This window comes from Mya arenaria, chromosome 15 (genome assembly GCF_026914265.1).
Source record: "Mya arenaria isolate MELC-2E11 chromosome 15, ASM2691426v1".
Classification (NCBI taxonomy): domain Eukaryota; kingdom Metazoa; phylum Mollusca; class Bivalvia; order Myida; family Myidae; genus Mya; species Mya arenaria.
The window spans coordinates 2,404,401-2,429,802 of NC_069136.1; the positions used below are offsets into that span (position 1 = coordinate 2,404,401).

The 25,402-nt window shown below is 35.6% G+C and overlaps 2 protein-coding genes and 1 long non-coding RNA gene across 3 annotated transcripts in view; 2 read left to right on the plus strand and 1 right to left on the minus strand.

Moving 5' to 3' along the window:
* The first annotated feature begins 2,811 nt into the window (after positions 1–2,811).
* Positions 2,812–5,538, plus strand: LOC128218761 (uncharacterized). The gene is made up of 2 exons (XM_052926452.1): positions 2,812–4,273; positions 4,614–5,538. Exons 1-2 carry the CDS (start codon positions 3,487–3,489, stop codon positions 4,895–4,897), a joined length of 1,071 nt encoding a protein of 356 aa, XP_052782412.1. The 5' UTR covers positions 2,812–3,486; the 3' UTR covers positions 4,898–5,538.
* Positions 5,539–5,560: 22 nt separating this feature from the next.
* The window catches only part of LOC128220071 (probable ATP-dependent DNA helicase HFM1), a 51,600-nt gene continuing 31,758 nt past the window's right edge, over positions 5,561–25,402 (minus strand). Inside the window, exons 24-39 of the mRNA XM_052928324.1 lie at positions 23,678–23,775; positions 23,135–23,263; positions 22,194–22,279; positions 21,190–21,273; positions 17,112–17,263; positions 16,671–16,774; positions 16,202–16,275; positions 12,265–12,555; positions 10,832–10,934; positions 10,131–10,280; positions 9,632–9,746; positions 8,868–8,984; positions 8,040–8,706; positions 7,064–7,155; positions 6,501–6,611; positions 5,561–6,158 (exon numbers count right to left, since the gene is read on the minus strand). Of these exons, the coding sequence (XP_052784284.1) occupies positions 6,116–6,158; positions 6,501–6,611; positions 7,064–7,155; positions 8,040–8,706; positions 8,868–8,984; positions 9,632–9,746; positions 10,131–10,280; positions 10,832–10,934; positions 12,265–12,555; positions 16,202–16,275; positions 16,671–16,774; positions 17,112–17,263; positions 21,190–21,273; positions 22,194–22,279; positions 23,135–23,263; positions 23,678–23,775 (2,416 nt within the window). The 3' untranslated portion in view covers positions 5,561–6,115. The remainder of the gene's footprint in view (positions 6,159–6,500; positions 6,612–7,063; positions 7,156–8,039; positions 8,707–8,867; positions 8,985–9,631; positions 9,747–10,130; positions 10,281–10,831; positions 10,935–12,264; positions 12,556–16,201; positions 16,276–16,670; positions 16,775–17,111; positions 17,264–21,189; positions 21,274–22,193; positions 22,280–23,134; positions 23,264–23,677; positions 23,776–25,402) is intronic.
* Positions 12,793–15,507, plus strand: LOC128218762 (uncharacterized). Its single transcript, XR_008258447.1, has 3 exons — positions 12,793–13,029; positions 13,659–13,801; positions 14,198–15,507. It is a non-coding gene; the product is annotated as an uncharacterized LOC128218762 (long non-coding RNA).

A 25,402-nucleotide genomic window follows, 5' to 3' on the forward strand; every position in this document is an offset into this window, starting at 1 on the left:
GGTTGTAAAAGGTATCACATGCACGAACTTAAACAATAAGTTCACAAGAAGAAACTAATTAACACTCACATTTACACAAGCTGACACAAACTGACCTGACAGGTAAAGTCATTGAGTGAGCTTAAATGATAAGAACTTCACTCCAGACATAAACACCACATACAACAAATGATGAGTTAATGAACGATCGGAAATGATAAGTTCAGAACCGGAAAAATAGGTTTGACCATCACAAAATTGAAAGCCCCGGTTTACCCCCACGAACTTAAATGATAACCCCGGTTGAACCCCAATATGAACGAACTTGAATGATAACCCCGGTTGAACCCCAATATGAACGAACTTGAATGATAACCCCGGTTGAACCCCAATATGAACGAACTTGAATGATAACCCCGGTTGAACCCCAATATGAACGAACTTAAATGATAACCCCGGTTGAACCCCAATATGAACGAACTTGAATGATAACCCCGGTTGAACCCCAATATGAACGAACTTGAATGATAACCCCGGTTGAACCCCAATATATACGAACTTGAATGATAACCCCGGTTGAACCCCAACATGGACGAACTTGAATGATAACCCCGGTTGAACCCCAACATGGACGAACTTAAATGATAACCCCGGTTGAACCCCAATATGAACGAACTTAAATGATAACCCCGGTTGAACCCCAGTATGAACGAACTTGAATGATAACCCCGGTTGAACCCCAGTATGAACAAACTTGAATGATAACCCCGGTTGAACCCCAGTATGAACAAACTTGAATGATAACCCCGGTTGAACCCCAACATGAACGAACTTGAATGATAACCCCGGTTGAACCCCAACATGAACGAACTTGAATGATAACCCCGGTTGAACCCCAACATGAACGAACTTGAATGACAACCCCGGTTGAACCGCAACATGAACGAACTTGAATGACAACCCCGGTTGAACCGCAATATGAACGAACTTGAATGATAACCCCGGTTGAACCCCAATATGAACGAACTTGAATGATAACCCCGGTTAAACCTCAACATGAACGACCTTGAATGATAACCCCTATGACTATTTTCATCCCAATAGGGACGATTTTAAATAATGGTTCAGTTCACAAAGGTTTGACCCCAAAAATAAAAGATATTTAACGTGAGTTTCATAACTGGAAACCCCTCCACACACACATACACACACAACCTAGTGATATCCTCTGCGTAACTGACTGATGAGGTAGGTGGTTACCAAAACTTAATTGATTTACGATTGCATCAATATTAAAACAGTGTGTGCTAATTGCATGTTTATGCTTGAGCTTCGTTTTATTAAAGAAGACTGAAGTGTCCTTTGGCAACTTGTCTGGTCAATGTGTAATTATTGACCGGGTGGAAAAATTGAACAGAAATATATTGATTTGTACTATCTTACAGAAAATATATCCTCCGTCAATACTTTTTTGAAAACACAGTACATGTATGATATGATTGTTATTATGCTCTATCAAATACATTTTGGCTCTCTTATATTATTCAATAAGACTCAATGATTCATGCTGCACATAGTAATGAGATAGTTTAAGTAAATACTAGAATAAGCATTATGCCTTCTATATGACTGTAACCACATATTCTACTTTTTTATTTAGATACAATACTTATGACGGAAGTGAAAATGAGGTCTGTTTAATGTCTTTGTTCTGACAGACCACTTGAAAAAATACTGTAAAAGCAGCACTATCGACATATCGTCAAATAAATGATCCACTTTTATTCATACAAATAGATTAAAAGTCTCACTTCCCAGTGTTTCTTCGGTATTATTGAATGTACAGGGGCATCCAAAGGCATAATTAATCTAGCTGTCAGTTTAGTCGATAAAATACATGTTAAGGCGTTATTTCTGCCAAAACAGAGGAAAGCCTGCATTATTAAATAACCATTTCATGACGTCAATACTGTTTTCTCGGGGGTGCTATCCATGCCACTACAAACGAAATATTCGACAAGCAATATCCACAGCAAGCCAAATAGGATCTTTTGCATGGTATATTTCTCTCTTTGAATTTACACTTGAACTTCAAGCTGCGACTCGAACAGATTGAATTATAAATCTAAATCAGTTTTTGGTATTGCGTTTATCTTGAGGCATTTGACAAACAGAACAATTAACGTTAAATGGGCTAGGCACCAGATGATACAATTGCAATAAAAAAAGAAATTGTCAAAAACTTACATAAAATTGACATCGTTGTGGTCAACGCATTGAATTTTACTAACTGATTTCGCATCGCTTACGACAAAATGCATCCGTCGCAGTTGATGCGCATTTTACTATATAGTTGTCTACCACGTAATTCCCAGTAAGATTAAAAATAGCGTCGGAATATTCATCTGTACACATAAACAGATATAAATTCAAGTGGAAAATCAATATGCGTTATTTTAAATGGGGAAACATTATTGTTTCGTTTATCATTTTAACCATGTAAAGTGATGTATTAGCGGCTTCCCACTAGTTCGAATTGCGATTAACAATTCTAGGCTTTTTGAAGTTCGCATTGCGATTAACAATTCTAGGCTTTTTTGAAGAAATACTGTATTTGGTGATTTTTGGACCATCTGGTGTCTAGTCACTTTAACGAGCGCCCAGTGATATGTGAACTATTCTGAATTTTGCAGCTAAAATTGCTGTTGTTTTATATTTATTTTATGTACATAAATATTGTCAAACTACATGTATGGTGAACGCAACAACTCTCGCCTCCGCTCGGTACTGTTCAGACTGTTAAATATGAAATATCGAGCTCTGTGGGTTTATACAGCTGAAGTAGTTTATCAATTATGACCGTAAAGTAGTAGTTTGGGAATAAGTGTGAGCCAGGCGCCGAAAATCCTGATCGATTGTTTGCTGGTTGTGACGTCAGCAATCCGATATTGGAGAAAACGTGCACTTGTACATGGAATCGAACAGACAGTGCTTCGTCTTTTTATATACCGATAGCCTTTTAAGACATATTTTGGTCACAACTTGGACGGTTTATCAAGGAAAGCATCGATTGATCTTTGGATGTATATGCAATTTCAGATATTGGAGAAAAACGGATGCCTGAACATGAAAACTAGCATATGGGGCTTAGTTTATTCATATGCCGATAGCTTTTTTAAGAAATAGTCTCGTGAATTTGCCAGCTAAATCATGGACACCATCGTTTGAGCTCGTGATATGGCATGAATGAACATATTTTGAGGAAATACAGACACGTGTACAAAGATAGTGCTTCGACAATGTCTATGTTGATAGTTTTTTTCCCCTCAATTTGGACGGTCTTCATCACGGATTACACCGTTTGAGAATATTTTCGTTCATTTGGAAGTGAACTCATGGATGCCTTCGTTATGAAGAACTAAAGCTTTGTGCAACGAAAAGTGGATATTGCAATATTAATTAGTATTTTTTTTAATGTAAAAGAACAAAAATCGTTTTACCGCAACAATGGAAACTGGTCAAGAAAGCGATAATAGGGTTAAAGGTTCAACGCATACAGCAAACAAAAACATACAATATCCACCTATTATTCAAATAAAGGCTGCAATTCCAAGCAGTTTGTTTGAATCAAATTTGCTCATATCGTTATACTTCGTTTTCACAGATTTTCTCATCATATCGGTATTGTATGTAGGATTAAGACTTACAGAATGGCTGTTTCCAGTGTATGTTCAAATTGCTATTCTTCCCCTCTACTGGTACATTCAGGGAACAATGTTGATGGCCCTGTTTGTTCTGGGGCACGACTGTGGACACGGCTCATTCTCCCGCCACGAGATAATCAACGACAGTGTTGGTACAGTGCTTCATACTTTGATTCTAACCCCATACTTCTCCTGGAAAGTCTCTCACAGAAACCATCACAAGAACACTGGTAACATCGACAAGGATGAAGTGTTCTATCCCGTGCGCAAAGAAAACGAGAATGGCAATGACTTTGCCTTTCTCTTTGGCCTAGGTCTTGGTTGGTTCGTTTATCTATGGCGCGGGTACCATCCACGAAAGATATGCCACTTTAATCCACTAGAGGCCATGTTCCGGCATCACGTGACCGGATGTACATTGTCTATCATGGCAATGCTAGCCTGGGTGTATTGCTTGTATCTGTACGCCTGTTCGAGAGGATTCATTGCCCTGCTAGTGTACTACGTGGTTCCAGTGATCGTGTTTGCGAGTTGGTTGCTCGTTGTTACATTCCTTCATCATATCGAAGAAAATACTCCATGGTATTCCGGTATGTGTCTTTATTTTCTTTGTTCTCTGTTGTGTACAGTTAACGTTTTGTCTTTTTGTTGGTCTAACAACAAAATTGTGTTGTTTTTTTTAAATAAAAATGTTATATGGTGCTACAGCTGAACTACTTTTTGAAATTAAATTTAAAACATACTCTTACCAAAATATGTTCAATCACAATTTGATCTTTATTATATTCAATATACTTTCAATATAAATGATAGAAGCCGACGATGGCATTTGAATGTCATAATCGTTTACGTTTTGAAGGTGTCAGATCAATCACATGTACTAATGTGTAATCGTGTAAAATTCTTGTAAAAATGTTATTTTTCCTTCAGAGGGCAGTTGGACGTACGTTAAAGGTCAGGTGAGTTCAGTGGACCGGAACTACGGCTGGGCACATCACATTATCCACAACATCGGCACGCATCAAGTACATCACCTTTTCCCGCGCATTCCACACTACAACCTAGAGGCGGCCACGTGTCACTTCCGGGCAGCATTTCCGCAACTTGTACGGAAGTGTGAGGATCCAATACTGCCAGCGATGTTCAGAATGTACACTAAATTTTCACAGCAGTTCCGCATCGCTAATGATGTGGACATTCATGTGTATCGCTAGTGTATATGAAACCCAAACCAAAATAGCATTAAAACCGTGTCAAAATGCTTCATTGGAGAACGCGGAATCGTGTTGTTGCACCATGATGATTTTATGTTTATGTATTAAACAGTTTGGCGCGAAATGGTATGCATACTATATGTGACTTGTTCATTTATGGGTCAGTCTGACTTAAATTAAAGATATAACGGAATATTAAAGGAATGTCAGTACAACAGGTCATACACCCGATCTGAAAGCTCGAAATGTATTAGCAAATCGTAACAACAATCAACACGAACATTTTCGAAAATTATACAAAAAATAACATATATTCGCTTCATTACAAAGTTGCCATACGATATATTGTCGATACGAAAATTGATTATCATCATGTCGAGGGCTTAGTCCAAGACTTATAGCTCCTTCTTTCTCTATATCGAGTTACAAATGTCTTGTCTTTTGGCCTCATACCGATATAAAGATTGACATAATTGTACATGGGTGAACATAATGCTGAATCATGTATGTTCCGTTCGGATATATAATATTTATTGTCAGTGAAACATAATTACACTAATAAACATTGAATACATTTTTCCTATAATGTCTTATTATTTCAAATTTTTGAATTATTGTATCATAGTTGAGTTTAATGTTCATGTTGATGACTTTTTTATTTCGTTGAGAGGCACAGTTGAGTTACATTCATGTAAATCAATTAGCAGATGAATAAAACTTCACTCAAACCCAGTTCCTTTTATTTACTACAATGTACAAAGAATCTAACCAACAAACTTTATAGCAGTAGATACGTTATAATAGAGAACGAAAATAACCGTAACACTGAACAGAAATTGAATAAAAATTAACATTAGCTTATACTATTTTTGGGACAATACAATGATGATTGTAGAACAATTTATATGGAAGTAAAATAACAATCTTAAACGTGAACAAGATATACATGTATGTAAAAGAACATAAAATAACATTGATGTAAACAATATCACATATTCAATATCACAGTCAATTAACAATCGTTAGGTAGTTTCACGGAGCGCTTGAATGAAAGACAATGTTCATTATTGATGTAAAAATTATCACATATTAAATATCACAGTCAATTTACAATCGTTCGTGTGCCGAGACTGGACTGCCATGGACTTCTGATCATACGGGTTTTTTTCAGAACACACATCATAACCAGTGTTGGAATGGGAAGTTAGATATCGTTGCTTAGAACAGTCCTTCAAATATGTTGTGGAAAGAATCCGTAGATCTGTAATGAAAATATAGTGATTCAGTTATCCTCAAAATCATTATTTTACAGTACATTCATATGAATTAAACATTGGAAGCAGCAGGCAGAGGCCCGGAGGCCATAACCATTTTCAAGGCACAAGGCTTAGGGCCAAACAACCAAAAAACAAGGGGCAAAACGCAAGAAAACAGCCAACATAAACAATCATTCATAAATGGTGGGGTAAGTGCATGGCCTGTGGAAACTAAGTAAGAATTCACTTGGAGGGGGGGGGGGAGTGTGAACCAAATACAGTGGGTATGGGGTAAATTACATTTGTATAAATCTCTAACGATTACGAGACTTGCTATGTACATGTACCTGTTTTGCTTGTTGTTAAATATCGATGCAAATGACTTGTTGTTTTTGTCTTCTGTAGTATTAACAGCAAGTTTGCTTGGAACCACATTTTCCTTGTTCCCACTGTAAACACTGTAAACACAAAGGTTCTATTTTCAGTACTAACACTTAAGATATAGCTTATTACGCAAAAACACGATTCACATAAACATGCAAAACACAGATTCAGTGCATTATAAAAAGTTGGTAATCTGGAAAATACAGATGAAGGCTCGTCACAAAAACAGTAACAGTAATTTGCTACCTGCAAATGGTTGTTACTCAAAATAGAAAAAGAAGGCGTTACAATAGTGTTGCGCTAAGCCATCAATTGTAAAGTATAAAGCGAAAGTTACAACAAAATTTGGGAGACATGAATTTTTTAACTGTGTACATATTGGTGTACCTCAGGTTATGACATGAAAGTTGTCTAAATTATAATGTATCTTTCTATAACAACGATAATTCTGTTTAAGAGAAACAACTCCTTTTGTATTTAATAAAGTTTATGTTTACAATGTTGAAAAAAAAGAACATTCAAATACCAGTCTGAAGTTTTTTGAGGTTTCCTTGAAAATGGTGAAGATTTTTCACCAGTAGTCTGGTTATTATCTTGGTTCGCCACCCAGGCAAGCACCTACAATATAGTATCCTCTTTTATTGCATTGGAATGTTTGACATCTGACCATGAATGATGACAAAGAGGTAAACAGAGGTCTAACCAGGAATTGTAAATGCTTTAAATTATTAAAATATAATAAAAGCATTGACTGTTTTTCAATACGAAAATGAACAAAAGTAATAGGTTAGCAATATATCCTCAATCAAACATTCAGCAGAAAAAGACGTCTTTAGCAGGCAGTAAAGGATAAATCAATGTAAGGTTTAACAAAAGTCCCCTGCTGCAAATGCCAAAACTTGTATGTTGTATTTTAATAAAATAGAGGCATTACTCATAACAATTGATAAAGCCAGAGTTATAAATATGCCTTGCTATATATACACGCGTATTTTCTCTGGCAACTTGCATTCCAAATTTCAGTTGAATATCTTGAATGCGTTTTAGTTATGCCCAAGATAAAAATATTTTTACAAGAGTATGACAATAACTCGGCTTTTTTTCTTTTAAAAACAGATGAGCTAAAAATGTAAACATCATCAGATATTTCAATTAAAGGCCTAGTTTAAGGAATGTTTGGCATGATAATCCCCTGCTGTGCATCTCCTTCTAATTGCACTGGTGTCACAGTAGGGGCCAATTTCTTGTGTATTCGTTTATTGGCTCACGGCCATTTAGGGTCCATTTCTTTAATAAAACTTCCAAAACTGCACAGCAGGATACTCAGATCAGAGATCTGATAAGAGGGATCAAGGCAAGTAGATTAAGATCAATAAACAGAGGTTGTGTACTGTACAGTTGTTTGGTTTTTTTGTTTTTTGGGGGGGAGGGGGGTCACTTATAGAAGGCTAAACTAGGCCTTTAACATGTGACATATAAAACATTCAATAAATAAATCATACCTGTCCATAGTTGTGCTTTGGTGCTTCCTTGGATGAACATCCGACGTCCCTAGAAACCACCTCAGAGAAGCCCAAGGCATTTGAAGACACACACTGTTGTGTGTAAGCATCACAGTTCTTCATAACAATTTGATTATTACTTGCCCTTGCTGGATATTTTGAGTTTAGACATTCACTTGCTGTTGACGACTGAGAGCTGAAATAGTCAGTCCATTTTGAACCTTTGTTTGTTGCATTGTAATCATCACACTCATCTGTGAGATCATAGAAACTTGTAACAGCTGGGGTGTTGTAAGCTCCTAACTCCCTTCCACACTGGCTGCCTCCTGAGGGTGTTTGTTTCAGGATACCCTTATAACTACTAGATCTGTTCTGGTTTACAATACATGGATTAGCAAATGCTCTGGATAAATTTGTATTGGTATTTAGACCTTGCTGATTACATTCCAACTTATCACTGACAAGCGCCTCAAATGATTCATCAGTGGAAAATTCATCGATGTCAACGGAGTCATTCGATTTCCCAACTTCATTGTATGGCATGTTTGGCCTTTCATTAACAGATTTGGTTGTTAACTGGTTGTTACTGCTGACTTGGCCATAATAGTTGTAACTGCTCTGAGTTGAATTTGAAGTGGGTTTTGCTCTCTTTGGCTTGTTTCTCCCACTAAAAAATCAGAAATCAAATTGACAAATTATACGTCAACTATCTTGCAAAATCAATGAAGGTTTTGACCTTATTTTAGTAAGGACCAAGGGAAAATTAACAACTACAAGACATATTTCACAAGTGTACAAGTAGTAAAATATACACGCATTAGAACAAACCTTTTAATGTTGTGGAGAGAGCTAAGATGTTGTTCCATTCTCTCATTCCAGTTAAGAGCTTCACCAAATCTTGGACGAACATTCTCCGGCTCTTCACATTCAGTTCCTAAGTGAGACCTATACATACAGGAAAAATTTTTTTTAGTTGCTGCACATGTTTATCTTTAATGTAACATTCTAAATTTTGTTTTTGTTATGGCCTCAGAAAGTTTGGTTAAGAAACTCGAAATTCAAGTGTTGTCCCCTCTCTCAACGCTGGTAGCATTTCCTAGGCCTCAAAGTCTGCAAATCGTTCTTTTGGTCGACTTGTGTAGTTGATTGGAAAAGACTTGCCTATTTTAGTTCCTAGCGTTGTCCCCCTGTCTCAGAACATTGTCATGGTCAGCTCTGAAAATTGAAGTCTATTAGAGAATCAGCATTTTTCTGCCACTCGCCATCTCCCTTCCTTTATAGGCATTCGGAGACTTTTGGATGACAAGACTTCCAAAACTGACCTGTTCCAGTTTCCATTGGTGTCCTCCTGTCCCCCTTATCTAGCTATATAACCATTCTGGGACTTGAGGTCTGTTAGAAACTCAGCATTTGGAGGTTATTGATGAAGAATTCCAAACATTACCTGTTCCAGTACCCAGTGTTGTCCTGTTTCTATACTGGGCCTTGGTCAGCTAGATAGGCGTTCGAGGCCCTCTGCCTTTGTGGACCTGGTAGTGACTCCCTCCCTTCGTATTATTTTAGGATTAATTGATAAGAATTTTAAAACTGACCTGTTCCAGTCTTCAGTGTTGACCCCCTGTCCCCATACAGGACCTTGGTCAGCTAAATAACCATTCTGGGCCTCTAAGTCAGGAAGTGACTCATCATCTCCTTCCACTTGTGGAGCTGTCAAAATAAACAGATGCATTGAACTTGTATCATGTATTGGCACTTTTGCAATATAAACTTTATAAAATGTCCATTGCTATGCCTGGAAAATATAATGTTATATACTTTTATTAAATAATTTCAATACTGAATAGTTAATAAAATGTTAAGTACATGAATTGTTCATATCTCATGCCTTTAACTTTTCTTATATATAACTGTTCAAGTTTCTTCCAGATTGTTTACTGAAATATAAATATAATGTTTAATCAATCAATTATATTGCACACTGTAAAAGCCAAAACTTCTCAGTAATGTAACTGGCTTACAGAGAAAAACAATAACATGCCAATTAAATTTGCATTGTTGTTTTATATTGATTTTGGTTTCTTGAAATCTCACTGTCTGTCTGGTTCTGCCGATGTTGCATGTACAAGTTCAGCTCAGCCCAGTCTGTGTTTCTCCTTCTATCGAGGACATTGAAATCTCCCATTCTCTCGGTCTGTTGGTTCTGATTACTTGAGTAGCCATCCATATGATTTCTTCTTGAACCTCAAAGGGGAATACAGTCCAAGACTTTTGGATCAGCATTTTTTTTCAATTTATTGAATGTTGGCTTTGAAAACATAACATGCCATGCTATACAAAATATTGTATCCATTTTTTTAACAAGCCATCTTGGACTATAATAGTTTCCACCAAACTATAATGAGACGTCTTCATTCTTTTCTACAATATTTCTTTCCAGGGCAAAATAATAAATGAGAAGCTATTAGAGTACCTGGCCGTGAGCTTCGCCAAACAGCTCTTAAAGTTCCTGGCTCTTGGTCAAACTTGCTTATCAGCTGTTTAAGTACCTTTTCCTTACCATACAGCTTTTGAGTTACCACCTGGCTCAAATATCTATTAATGCAAAATGGCCTAACAGCTACATGTATTAGGGCATATGGCTCTTGCCCAAGCAGTTATTAAGGTACCTGGCTCTTGGGTAAACTGCTATTCAAGTTCCACCTGGCTCTTGGCCAATCAACTATTAAGGTACCTTGCTCTCGGACAAACAGTTATTAAAGAACCAGTTCTTGGCTAAACAGCTATTAAGGTACCTGGCTCCTGGTCATAGTATTTTGATTCTGATGTCATCCTGTAATTATTGTGTGGAGCATATGCAAACCGTGACAGATCCGTCTGCTGAAGATTTGTGTTCTTCTGCAACGAGGGCATATCATAAATGATGTTGCCTTAATGAAATAACTCATTACTTATTGCACATATAAATAGCGTAAGTTGTATTGAGGGCTATCAATCATTAAATTAGTATTTATGATATAAAAAGAATATAACATTGGTGGTCATTCATTATGGCATTTATTAATCTTGTTAATTAAAGTTAGTAAAATCTTGCCAAGGCTCGTTTTTATCAAATATATATATACAAAACTTCTTGAATAAATTTCATATTGAATGACCACTCATGTAATATGACTATTAATGAAAAAAACATTATATTGTACGAAAAAAGCTTGATAAACAAGAAGGCAATTACAAACCTTTGCTACCACTAAACAATGTTACACAACAAATATCTAGGCCTTTCAGTTTAAGACAATGAATTTCTAATTTTTTTCCTATATATCTCTAAAGTAACACAGGACGTCAGGTACCCCGGGGTTGTTTTGAACCCAGTGGCTACTTTAAACAATCTTGGTAGAGGATCATTAGACTATACTACACACTAAATATCTAAGGTTGACATTTGCTTTCAAAACTGTACACATGGACCAAATTTCATTGCTGTAGCTTTAAATATAAGAAAGAAGGTAAAAAGGTCACAGTCAAGTTGATCAGACGACAACATTGACACTTGTTTTTTTTTTTTTAAACTGTACACATGGTCCAAATTTCATTGCTGTAGCTTCAAATATGTAAGGTCAAAAGTGGTGGGACCAGTGCTTCAACTCCAGGGGTGGGATTTGAACAAACTTGATAGAGGACTACTATATGATACTACATACAAAATATCAAGTTTAGTGGTTTCAGACAAGATGATTGGTGGAGGACGACTAGTTACACACAAAAAAAAAAAATCCTTTCGGTTGCCATGGCAACCAGAGTCCAGCATTGAATTCACTTCTTTGCGCAATTCATTTGGCACCAACAACTAAGGAACATACCCATTAAGCTTCATTAAAAAAGTCCAAGTGATATAGGAGGAGATGCTGTTTAAAGCAATTTTTGACTACCAAAGATGGACACTGAATAAAGACCAATTACAAAAGCTCACCTTGAGTGAAAAACAAACAATAAAACAATTCACACTTTCAAAGGAGAATTTACTAAAATTAATGTTTTCATAGACAAAATGTTGCTTATGTTATTATGAAAAAGGCATCATATTCAAAATTATGTATGAATATGAAACAGGACATAAATCTGACATAACCTTAAGATTTCATCATGAGTTTTGACATAATTCATATATGTCGATGAAGCCAAATTTTTTTAAGAAGAAAAACAATGACAACTGACATTGCTTCACCTTTGTTTTCTGGCTGTTCCTCTGCAGGCCAGGAGTGGGCAGCATCTTGTCCACCCACTTTTCCAGCATCTGTACATGAGAGTTGACCCCACGGGTGGAGTGGGACTGAGCTTGAGGTCCGGCTTGTATCGGGGGCCGGGACTTCCCAGATGCCCCTGAATGTCTACCTGGGGCCACCCCCATTTTACAGCAGTCATGTTGACAGGCCTGTTTGTTGTGACAGGAGTGGTGACATGGCTGCCTTCCACACACTGGGGAGCTGTCATCTATTACTATAGGGGCTGTGCTCTCCTGTAGAATAGTGGCAAGTTAAACAAGAAACTTTGTATTTTCATGACACCAAACAAAGATCAGCTTAAGGTATTAGCCATGTAATACAACTCGGGAAACATCGGGTAACATCGACATATATCGCCACTCGCCGTAACAGATCGCGACGAACATCGGGCGTATTCGGCCTGTACCGGATGTTGCTATTTTTAGAAACAGAAGGTATTTCCCGGCTATTCATAGGTCAATAATGGAATTTCTACATCGTAGGATTTGGAAACATTGTGATGTTTTCTCATGAATATACGTTTAAAATAAATAAACACTAAAAGTACACGCTGACAGTTGATTACGATACATCCAACAATTTGAGTCATTACAGTTAAACATGGATTATAAGTGAAATATACGCGTAAGAGAAGATTTTCTCTCGAAAAAAACGAACTGTCAACAATCGGCATGGAACTGGGATATTCGTATCAAAGGGCTCTGAATGTAAGTATCCTTGGGCAGTTTTGTACGTTGATGTGTTCAAAAACGTTTGTTTTTTTTAATTTATCTTTGGAATTCTTAAATCATTTTTATTAGCTAAATGTTTAGACAGCATGTTCATATTTTACATGTACTTATGTACTTATGTACATGTTACATATTTTTATATATACTTATGTACATAACTTATGTTTAAGATATAATATGAGTATGTAATCTTTAAATTGATTGTTTTATCTTAGAAATATATTAGACTTAAATTTTTGTTTAAAAATGATGTGTTTTGGTACGTGACCTATTTCTAACATACCACATTACATGTACATACCCGTTATTTGTTTACAAAATGCATCTTTTCAAAATTAACCTGTGAAAAAAAGTTGTATGTGGTTTGGGGCTTGAAGCCGCATCTGCTAGGACCCTATTGACATTCATTGGCTTGGTGTAGGTCTCGTTAAAACCCCATACCGTTGTGAATCATTATCAACCATATGCACAACTGCACATTTGTGCCTACCAACCCTTACTCTTGGCTAAAACAGATATTAGTGCAGAATGTATAATACTTGTGCATTTGTATTTTACGGTGGTAGTTTCTGCTGGTTGATAATCAGAAGTCTATTTTTTTCCAGGCAGGAAAATGACTGAATATTACTTAGTCTACAACACTGGGTTATGAAGAATTCCAGCCTGCATTAAATACTATGTTGGATCCTTGAGAGCGGATTTGACAGCCATGTCCATCCACAAGGCAGTCGCATCTGATCGAGATGATGTGAGTATTTCATATAAAACATATTTGACTTGGTTTTTGTTTTTATAAACCTACTGTATTCAATAATCAAGTGGTGGTGGTGGTGGTGGTGATGGTGGTGGTGGTGGTTGTGGTGGTGATGATGATGATGATGATGATGATGATGATGATGATGATGAAGATGATGATGATGATGATGATGATGATGATGATGATGATGAATTTTATTGATAAATTTAATAATTTTCTTTATATATATATATATATACATGTATGTATCAGCTTGTTGTTGTTTTTTTCAAAATAATGTCGAGAAATATTAAACTGTTTATATTTTATTTTGTATATGTATGGCAGTATAATTATCTATACTAATTAGTTAGAAAGGCTTTAAAGTGCAACTTTTTTCCTTTACAGCACTAAACATTCTTGATGGGTAAAGTACCTGAAGGTGCATGAAAACCAAATCAGCATTGTCTCAGCATTGAGTAGTTATCATCTGTGCACACACTACAAGTACAAAGCATGGGAACAGACCAAACTTCAAATGTTGAAGAGTGAAGAATTATTGTGAAAAAAACTAATTGTTAAAATACCAATGACAAAATAAAACAGATATACATCAAATTACCCACAGAGATTGTTTACATGTTATAATATTAAAAAAAACAACATTAGTTGAGAACTTTCACTCTGATATTTTTGGAGGGGCGAGCCCACTTAGTGTTCTTGTTTCTTCACATATTTTAGTTTAAGTACACTCATTTGTTTTAAACTCTGTATTCTGAGTTAGTATCATAAGTAAAATTCATTTATTTGAAAGAGTACATTTTATGAATAAGTCCAATTAAGCTTTATAATTTTTTACAAGAAAAAGGTTGATTTTTAAGCATTTTATTAGCTATAAAAATGTATGGTAACATGACATTATGTATATTTTCTTCAAAACTGGATGGTAAACTATCATAAATTGTCTTTTAAATAGTTCAATAGACATCATAGATAATATCTAAAATGATTTCAGCAGCTTGCCTTATAGTTTACTATTTTTTATGAATTTTATAAAACTGCTATATATTTTCAAACATCGAAAAACTGCTCTTTTCCGAAGAATCATAAGATCAATCAAAATGATTTTTTTCCATGTGTATCAATAATGTGTTCTTTTGAACTTTAGTTTTCTTTAACTGAAGTTTATTTTACCAGAAACTGTTGTGTTTATTTCATAATCTCTGATAATGCGAAAAAAAATCAAATATAGACAAAATATTTACTTGTCGCTCTTTGTAGCCCTTGGAGTTTGGGGGTGGGTGTAATGAAACATGAATAACTTTTTTAATTCACGGTAAAAAATCTTCAAAATTTGGATAAAAGTCCCATAGTGTACCGTGATTATAACTATGTTGTCGGTTTAAGCTGTTAAAAAAGTGTGTATTACGCGGCTAATACCTTAAGAGGTTTTTAAACAAACTCTGCTTGAATCATTCTTCAGAAGTTCCAAACATAATAATTGAATGTCCTTTTTTTATAAATGAATGTCCTTTTTTAAGGATAATATTATATCATTAATTTCAAGTTTCCAAAAATGTTCCATTCAGAGTGAATTTGATACCCATAAGGAGCAGATACAAAATGCTTGGCATAAATTTTTCCTGTGGTGAAAATTCACAGTGATGAGTAAAACATTGACCAAATTTCATAGAAATCCTTCAAGAGGCTAAGGAGTTATCGAGCTGACACACTTATCAAGGCTTTGACCCTGCGCATTTTCAACATAAGTTGTCTCTGCATGTTGACTTGATGAGTAAAACATGTGTGAAGTTTCATAAATATTCTTCAATAAGTGTAGGAGATATGGAGTGGACAAAATCAAGGCTGAAACCCTCCGAGGTTCCATCATGAATTGTCTCTGCATGTCAACTTGACAATTTACACATCTGTCAAAGTTTTATGAAAATACTTCAATGAGTTTAGGAGATATGAAATACTTAAATGGATTGAGGAGGTATATGTTGCTCAAACAGGGATAGTCAGAGATAAGAATGGATGACATTCCTTTATTTACCTAGCACATTGTAACAGAGGATAAAAAAATCTGAAAATTGATCTGCCTCACATGTAACTTTTATGTAGAATTGAACACTGATCAACCATGACTGGGACAAATTTCCTTTAAATGATAAAAATGACACTAAAACATAAAGATTTTTTTTTTTAATTTTGCTGTATATATAACAGTAAGTTTATCCGTGAAGATATAAACCATAACTTATATGTCTGTGGTTTATCCTATCACTGATCATAAATAATAATGTTCACATTACTGGAAATTCCATATCATCCTTATGTGTAAAGAAGATTTAAGACTCTGATTGACATCAATTAAACTTTCATATAAAGACACATCTAATACCAACTTACCACATAATTGCTAGATGTAATTCTTTTGCCACCAAGATAACTTGGAGTATAGGTACATTCGATATCCAGCCCAACTAGAACAAAAAAGGTTCAAACGGTCTTCACTTCTTTGGAAAAGTTCAACAAACTATTTCATTTTATGGTTAGATCAGCAAACTATCACACGTCAAATTTAGTGAAGTATTTCATTGTCAGATCAGCCAACTATTTCCAGGAAAAGATTAGCAAAGTATTTCAAGAAAAAAATCAGAAAACTACTGGGAACAAGTGATTTTAGAATTTGGTAAAAATTAAATTCTAAAAATGAAAAATCCAGGAGTTTGATTATTAGTCTAAGTCAAAATAGGAAATTCTGTTTGGTTTTAAATGATATTCCCATTTGGAATGTGCAAGAATATCTTACCTCAGGATGTCTAGCAAAAATTTGGTGAATTTATTGCCAAGTCATTGAAACATAAACAAAACTAACCCCACTCCTGACTGATATAGTGTATAGACAATTCTGCTCCCTTGTTGGCCTGCCTCACTTCAAACTTTTTACTCCAACTTCCCTCCTTCACCAAAAGGGCATCCCTGCAGAAAAGGGGAATAACTGTTGAATTTATGACAGTATTTAAATTGTTAAGTGCATTGTACAGGGATCTTACAATAAGTTAGTTTTGTTGGTATGTCATACTTTCTTTTGACAAACTCTATGTTTATAATTTGATGAAAAACTAGTTTGATAAACAATGATTGTTTCTCCGTCATGAAGACTCAGCTATATACATTATTTTAGACAAATCATTAGCCTAAACCCACCAAATTCAATACAAATGGTTCACAACATATCTGTAACTTAGTCATGCAAGAACAAAATTCATTTCTTTTTTCTTAAACAACAATATTATTTGTAAGGGGCGGTACATACATGACTCTACACTTGTAGACCACATGGTTATCTAGGTCTCCCACCATCAGTACACATGTATGGCCAGTGTTGGGGAGGGTCTGTAGAACCTCTCTGTTACTCAGCTCTATAGTTATCACTATCTCTGCTGTCTGTGGGCTGAACCTAGCAATCTACAACGGAACACCTGGTTATAATGCAGGGCTTGAATTTAACTTATTTTGATACTCGCAAGTTTTTGCGAGTGCTTAAATTTTTAACTTGCAAAACCAGACACTCAGTCACTCGCATTTTTTTAAGGCAAATCTTTGGGTTTGCTAGGAAAAATATATATTGCCTTGAAAACAATGATTTAAGGTATAGATTAATTGTTTTAATGAATTATCATGCAATTGTACATTAAACGATATCATCATATATGTAACACTGACAGTATGTACTGAGGAAGTCTGATCAGGTCTGTGCAAAATATTAATTTTTGAAAATGTTCCTTTTGTCATCTGTGTTGATGGTTAGTTTAATGTTCAACTCCCTCTTCCACTTCAAAACATTTATAACGGATGGATTATTTCATTTTGGCTTCTTTTTGGGAACTGATTGATCATCGCCATCAGCCGTCAGCGATTTTAAAGCAACACGCGTGAAAAAACTTTATCTTTTTGCTTGTCATCATTATACAGACTGTGTCTCGATAAGATTATCGCTAAATACCGCCGCCAAAAATGGAAACGAAAGACCAGTCTACAAAACTACATAGTAACGAGTACCTGCCACATAGTTACAAGTACCTGCCTGTGCGCACAACGTTAATCTACGTCATCAATTTCTGTGTGTTTATCGGAAAAAGAAAGTAGGCATTTCTAAAATTAGTTTTATATTTATTGTGCAGGAATTGATCACCGATTATGTTCGAATCTATTTCAAGGATTGCAAATTTTCTGCAAATTTTGAACTCGCAAATTTTTGCGAGTGTCATTAAATTCAACATTTTCCAATTTTGGCTCGCATTTTGCGAGTTTGCGAGTGCTAAATTCGAGCCCTGATAATGTAAATGTTAATGAAACATAGAACTACACATGTAAGTACATGTTAATGGACATAGAACTACACATGTATACATGTACATGTTAATGAGAAAGAACAACACGTGCATGTACATGTTAATGGGCAAAGAAGTACACATGCATGTACATGTTAATGGGCATAGAATTACACATACATGCACATGTTAATGGGCAAAGAAGTACACATGCATGTACATGTTAATGGGCATAGAACTACACATGCATGTACATGTTAATGGGCATAGAATTACACATGCATGCACATGTTAATGGGCAAAGAAGTACACATGCATGTACATGTTAATGGGCATAGAACTACACATGCATGTACATGTTAATGGGCATAGAACTTCAGTATCCAACACATTTTTATGACGACCTGCCAAATCTTTCCATGAAGTTTGAAAACATTGACCACAAACATTTTTAAAAACAAAGTATGTACTCGAAGATAAGTCACTGCAAGATAGAGTGGATGTCAATTCCTATCTGTAATATTTTCAGATGTGATTGTTGGGCATCAATAAACATATATGTATGAGAATATTTTACATAATGAAAGAGATGGGCATCAATAAACATATATGTATGAGAATATTTTACATAATGAAAGAGATGGGCATCAATAAACATATATGTATGAGAATATTTTACATAATGAAAGAGATGGGCATCAATAAACATATATGTATGAGAATATTTTACATAATGAAAGAGATGGGCATCAATAAACATATATGTATGAGAATATTTTACATAATGAAAGAGATGGGCATCAATAAACATATATGTATGAGAATATTTTACATAATGAAAGAGATGGGCATCAATAAACATATATGTATGAGAATATTTTACATAATGAAAGAGATGGGCATCAATAAACATATATGTATGAGAATATTTTACATAATGAAAGAGATGGGCATCAATAAACATATATGTATGAGAATATTTTACATAATGAAAGAGATGGGCATCAATAAACATATATGTATGAGAATATTTTACATAATGAAAGAGATGGGCATCAATAAACATATATGTATGAGAATATTTTACATAATGAAAGAGATGGGCATCAATAAACATATATGTATGAGAATATTTTACATAATGAAAGAGATGGGCATCAATAAACATATATGTATGAGAATATTTTACATAATGAAAGAGATATTTTCCAGGATTCAAGTTTAATGTCAATCTAGAATAGAAAAAAAATGTTTTTTAGCTCAAAGTCACCCAAACCGTGACCCTATGACCTCAAAATCAATAGGATTCATTTACTGATCTTGATCAACCTGTGCATTAAGAAAGAGGTCCCTGTGTCTGAGCATTCTTCAGTTATTGATGGGAAACAGATTTTCAGCTCAATGTCAACACAAGCTTGACCTTTATCAATTGACCTTAAAATCAATAGAGTTCATCTCCTGGTCATGACCAACCTGTCTACTAAGTTTAAGGTCCCAGGGCCTATTTGTTCACAAGTTATTGATCAGAAACCATGGGGACAGACAGACATTCCTACGCATGGGCCTTTGTTGGGTACTTTCCAATTACTCCCTATAATAAAAAATAAACCCAACCATAGGTTGTCCGGTTAGCGCAGTGGTTAGCGCACTCGCTTCTCACCAAGGCGACCCGGGTTCGATTCCCGGCCTGGGCGCATGTGAGTTTGGTTAGTGGTCACCAAGCCGGACAAGTGGGTTTTCTCCGAGTACTCCGGTTTCCCCCACAACACAAGACCACACTCTCGCGCAACATCGTGCCAACGAGAGTGACTTAGTATAAGCTATCATAGCTTCCTTCACAATCGTTGTAAAATATATAATGTTTAAAGTAAACCCAACAATAGACTTACCATCATCAACCCTAAATCCAAATGGCAATTCAAAATTTATATCCTATACAGAATGAAGGAATTAGTACCCTATATATATATATTAGGGATGCAAACGAATATTCGAATATTCGATCGAACGTTTGGTATTCGAATGTCAAAATAGGTATTCGAATATTCGATGTTTTTGTTGAAATAATAAATTAATACACTTTTTGCCTACAACTGTCATCTTCGTCTGTCTTGTTTTTACAACGACCCCTAATGCCATAGGTGTGAACTTGATGACACTATACACGCGTCATATCGGATATATCGCCGGGAACTATAAACAGTCCCCGTAATTTTGCATTTACTGGCTGTTAGACAAGTGACATAAAACACATTCCAATTATTTTGGGTACATTTAAATGACCATGCCAATTAAGAGTTTAAGAGATCGGCCTTTATACCAATGTTTTATCTTCACTGCTAATCAAGCTTGGCGATATTGCTCAAATCGCCTTGATGATACGAAGGACATGTGCTAGTTATGTGCTTAAAACTGTTTCCATGTTTTCAATGTAAAGCTCTTGCGTACAAAAATTAACTGAAAGTGTATGGTTTAACGTTTAAGGATATATGTCCTGTATTGTTGTACAATACCTAAGACAAAAGCGACGTTTAGACATGGTGTCGTTTTCTATAAATATATTTCGTAAACATCAATCCCAGAACGAGGCTGCAAGTCCCACGTTGGCGCATATCGTCATTTAACCGGGACAAACGCAATTCCCTGATCTTATTTTGCATTTTTTACAAAAATGAACGCAGAGGTTTGTTTTTTTTGTTAAAGATATATTGCTTTTTCTTGGGATATATTTTGTAAATGGGAAATTCAGAGGCTATAAATTTGTGGAACAATAAGGGTCCGTCGCGTGTACCGAATACGACCAGGAAGGGTAACAGGGCCCCCACTATTACTTTAGTGAATAATAATAGTTTACTGCAATTCTTAAAGGTTCATTTTGGTGTTCGAATATTCGAATATTCGATCGAAAGAATTACCGAATATTCGAATATCACTTTTGCCATTCGTTTGCATCCCTAATATATATATATACCCATCAGTGCATGCTGGCAGAATAATTTGGTCCAATCACTATATGACACCCTTAGGGAGCATTAAAAGGGTAAAAGGAAATTCTATTACCTGCTCTATGGTAAGTTCATACTTTGGCAGTTTAGCAATTGATTCTCTGACTTGGTTTCCAAATGGTGGATGTCTGTTTACAATCTGAAGAAAAATATTCACTTTACCTAAATTGCATATGTCAAACATACGTTTGATTAATAGCTGAAATGTACCTGTTGTTTATTTTGACTCAGAATAACATCAGAGGCTTGATGCACTTAAGTCAAACCAAAAGCATTTTTCAAGGTAAAACTGCTATAATATATGCTACCTAATCATTAGAACATTAATTTGATAAATATAATTTTATGCCGACATAAAATAAAATGTTTTATGGATCTGCAGGTTGAACTGAATCACCCCTTGCTAACTGGCGGGTTTAACCGGTTACAATTAAAGCGTGGCTTATCAGCATTCCAAGCCATGACCAGTGGTCACGTGGTGTGTGCTTGGCTTATCAGCGTTCCAAGCCGTGACCAGTGGTCACGTGGTGGGTGTCAGCCTATCACTAGCCTCCCGCGTCAGCCATTCTAGAAAAATCTTCTGAGATACGTGCTTGCATATTTTGAGCAAAATATTTTGCATAATTATCCTCCACCTCCATACATATTCAAATAATCTATGTATATATTATTTTATGCATTTCTTTATGTTGTATATTTGTAGTGCATTCAACTCATTTGTAAATTGTTTGTGTATTGTTTTATACGTCATTTCTTTGAACATATACATGTTTAGGCATTTGTTCTAGTATATTTTGGTTAGATTGTTACACGGTTATTCATTATTGGGCGGTCATTTGGACGCCCAATGTGCTTGTCGTGAATAATATGTTACGAGGATGTCAAACTCGTATTTATTATTTAGTTTTGACATTGAATAAATGTCCTTTTCACCGACTGTGGTTTATTATTCACGTCTCCCACTTAGTTGAACTTGTCATGGCCAGCCCCTCCTTATTCAGTCGCAATACATAAATATCTTGCTGTGGCATTAATTCTTTATACTCTCAATCAACTTGCCAGTTCTATTTCTCTTGGATTGGTCTCCTCGAGTTTTTCAAAGCTGGTGATGCCTGCGTTGACCAGAGCATTGGAGAATGCAGGACCTGTAAACAACAATCATCTTCAATCATCTTCTCAAATTTCATTACTGATTTCCAGGCCATTTCAACTTTTTTAGCAGAGGACGGATTTTTCTACTTCTCAATTAAAAAAGTATATATGATTTTCAAATATTAGACATTTGTCCCCCTCCCCCCAAAATACAACAATTAATCAACAAACAAAAATGGAATGAGTGTTTGTGCTGATGTTATAGCTGCTTTGTTTCTAATTGTATGTCAATCATACATTATTTCGATAAATGAGATTGAAGTTTGTGCATTCAATTTTCCCCACTTTGAAGAATTTATGCTTTAATATAATTTCCCACATCGAAAAGGCCTGGCCTCCTTCCAATTTTTGCAGAAAGAGCGCTGGGTCGGATATCAATATTTAAAAGCAGCACGACATTCATGCAACTATGCCAAAATATTTTAACAAAAACAATTTTTATATGCATATAACAGACATTAATAATTTGTTTGTGCCAACTTTAAATGGACAACTTTGAGAACAATATTGTATAAATTAAATGAAAACTGTTACCTCAAAATGACAAGAGTGTTGCAAGAGTGTGGTAATACTCACAAATATTTAAGCCAATCAATGTGCATAGATATAATTTAACAACCGTTTGACCAAAGTTTTATGGTTTCAGATACAATCACAATAAATGTGTAAATGTATCTTAGTGAATATGTGCGCTATTTAGTTTCATGTAAATAGGGTCTTTAACTGTGCTTGAATTGATACACAGATTTTGCAGGATGCTATCAAAGCAAACAATGACAACACACAGGCTATAAAATACCTTGTCCTATTTCTTAAAAAATGAACTGGCAAGCAATTTAATTCCCTACCAATTCCATCAAGTTGTTTGCTGACAAACTTGGAGTCATGCCACAGTTTTGCCCGGAAACACTTGCACACCAGGATTGCACTGAGCAGGCTACGAAACTCTCCTCTTGGCCATAAAAGCTCCACCAGACCTAAAAGGATGAAACACAGTGTAATGATGTGTACCTTTAGACAAGTTTGTATGCACCTATTTAAGGGAAAAATGGCTTACTCTTGTAAAACTTTGATCACAAATTAATAGTTTCTCAGATATTTGACATCGGGTTTCTATAAATCTATTTATTGTACAGAGATTTTTTAGGTAGGTGAATTTTTTTTTAAATCAAAACACTGATATTACAATTAGAGCGGACAGGCATTTTATTGAAAGTATGTAAGGACACAATGTTTTGCATAATTTTCACATAATATCTATAATGCTGATGCATTCAAAGTGGAAATGTTTAAGAACAAAGTATACAGAATTGTTCAACATTTACTTATGCTGTGAAATACATTAATGAGACATAAAGGAAAATCCAGCACCTGGGATTCCACTGACTTACATCTGCTGATCCTGACCCCAGCTCTGAAGATTCTAGATGTGTCCTGCTGTAGAGCAAAGTCCTGCACTGTCAGGCACCCAAAGCTGGCCTGGATCAGACTGAACAAGGAAAAAGGTTGGATGTAATCTTTAACAAATTCTATATAGTTAAGACCTCGTTTGTGTTTGATGAGCCAACTCATAAGTGCATCATTTCTGTAGAGAAACTTATATACAGCTATTTGAAAAAAATCAATCTTAGTTCTCATACTATGATATTTTGTACAAATCTTATCCTCTTATAGTAATAACCTAAGGATGTATTTTACATACACGTCAATATTTTGTAGTGGATGAAAAAAGACCTCTTTGTTTCTATTCTAGTAACTGTGACCTTGAGCCCACTCAGGAGCACAACTTCACATGCTGGTTAACATCGCATGGAATTTTTCTAATTCTCAGCTCATATGCTTTTGGTATTTAGGAACTATTGCTCTTTATATGCAATCTTAAATAAGTAAAGGGCCTTTAATCTACTATTACTATAGACCGTCACACGCTGTACCCCAGCAGTACAACTTCACATGCTGGTTAACATGCCTGTTAAATTTCACGAATCTTGCTCATATGCTTTTGGAGATACACCCAAGCAAGATTGCATGCTCTACAAACTAGGTGAGAGCCATAACTTTGCAAATTATACTGGGTGAAGCCACATATAAAACCACATGAAAAAGAAAGGAAAATAACATTTCTAACTTAGAAATAACAAGAGCTGTCACAGTATGTGACGAATGCCCCCGAATGTGACATTGACCTATGAACAATGTCAGTACATGAAAAGTTGATCTTGCCTTTACGTGTCAAATACATAAGGCAAGTTATTTTAAATTGCCTCTGAACATAAAAAAACACACACCCATATTTGACAACCTACACTCTTATGACCTTATATTCAGCATTCCATTGAATAAACACTAAGTGTATCTTTCACCTTAGAGGTAGGGACATGGGTCTTGCACGCGACACGTCGTCTTGGTATGTCGAACACATGTGGCAAGTTATTTTAAAATCTGTTTATACAAGAAAGAGTTACAGCCCGGACACGACAACCTATACTCTATGTCCTTATTTACAGCATTCCATTGTGAATAAACACCTAAGTGTGACCTTGACCTTAGAGGTAAGGACGCGCATGCGACATATCGTCTTGGTATGTCAAACACATGTGGCAAGATATTTTAAAATATGTCCATACAAGGGAAAGTTACAGCCCGGACATGACAACCTATACTCTATGTCCTTATATGCAGCATTCAATTGTTAATAAACACCTAAGTGTGACCTTGACTTTAAAGGAAGGAACACTGGTCTTGCACGTGACACGTCGTCTTGGTATGTCGAACACATGTGGCAAGTTATTTAAAAATCTGTCCATACAAGAGAAAGTAACAGCCCGGACATGACAACCTGTACTCTATGTCCTTATATGCAGCATTCCATTGTGAATAAACACCTAAGTGTGACCTTGACCTTAGAGGAAGGGAAATGTGTCTTGCACGCGACACGTCGTCATGGTATGTCAAACACATGTGGCAAGTCATTTTAAAATCTGTCCATACAAGAAAAAGCAACCGCCCGGACACGACAACCTATACTCTATGTCCTTTTATGCAGCACTCCATTGTGAATAAACATTAAGTGTGACCTTGCCCTTAGAGGTAGAGACACTGGTCTTGCACGCGAC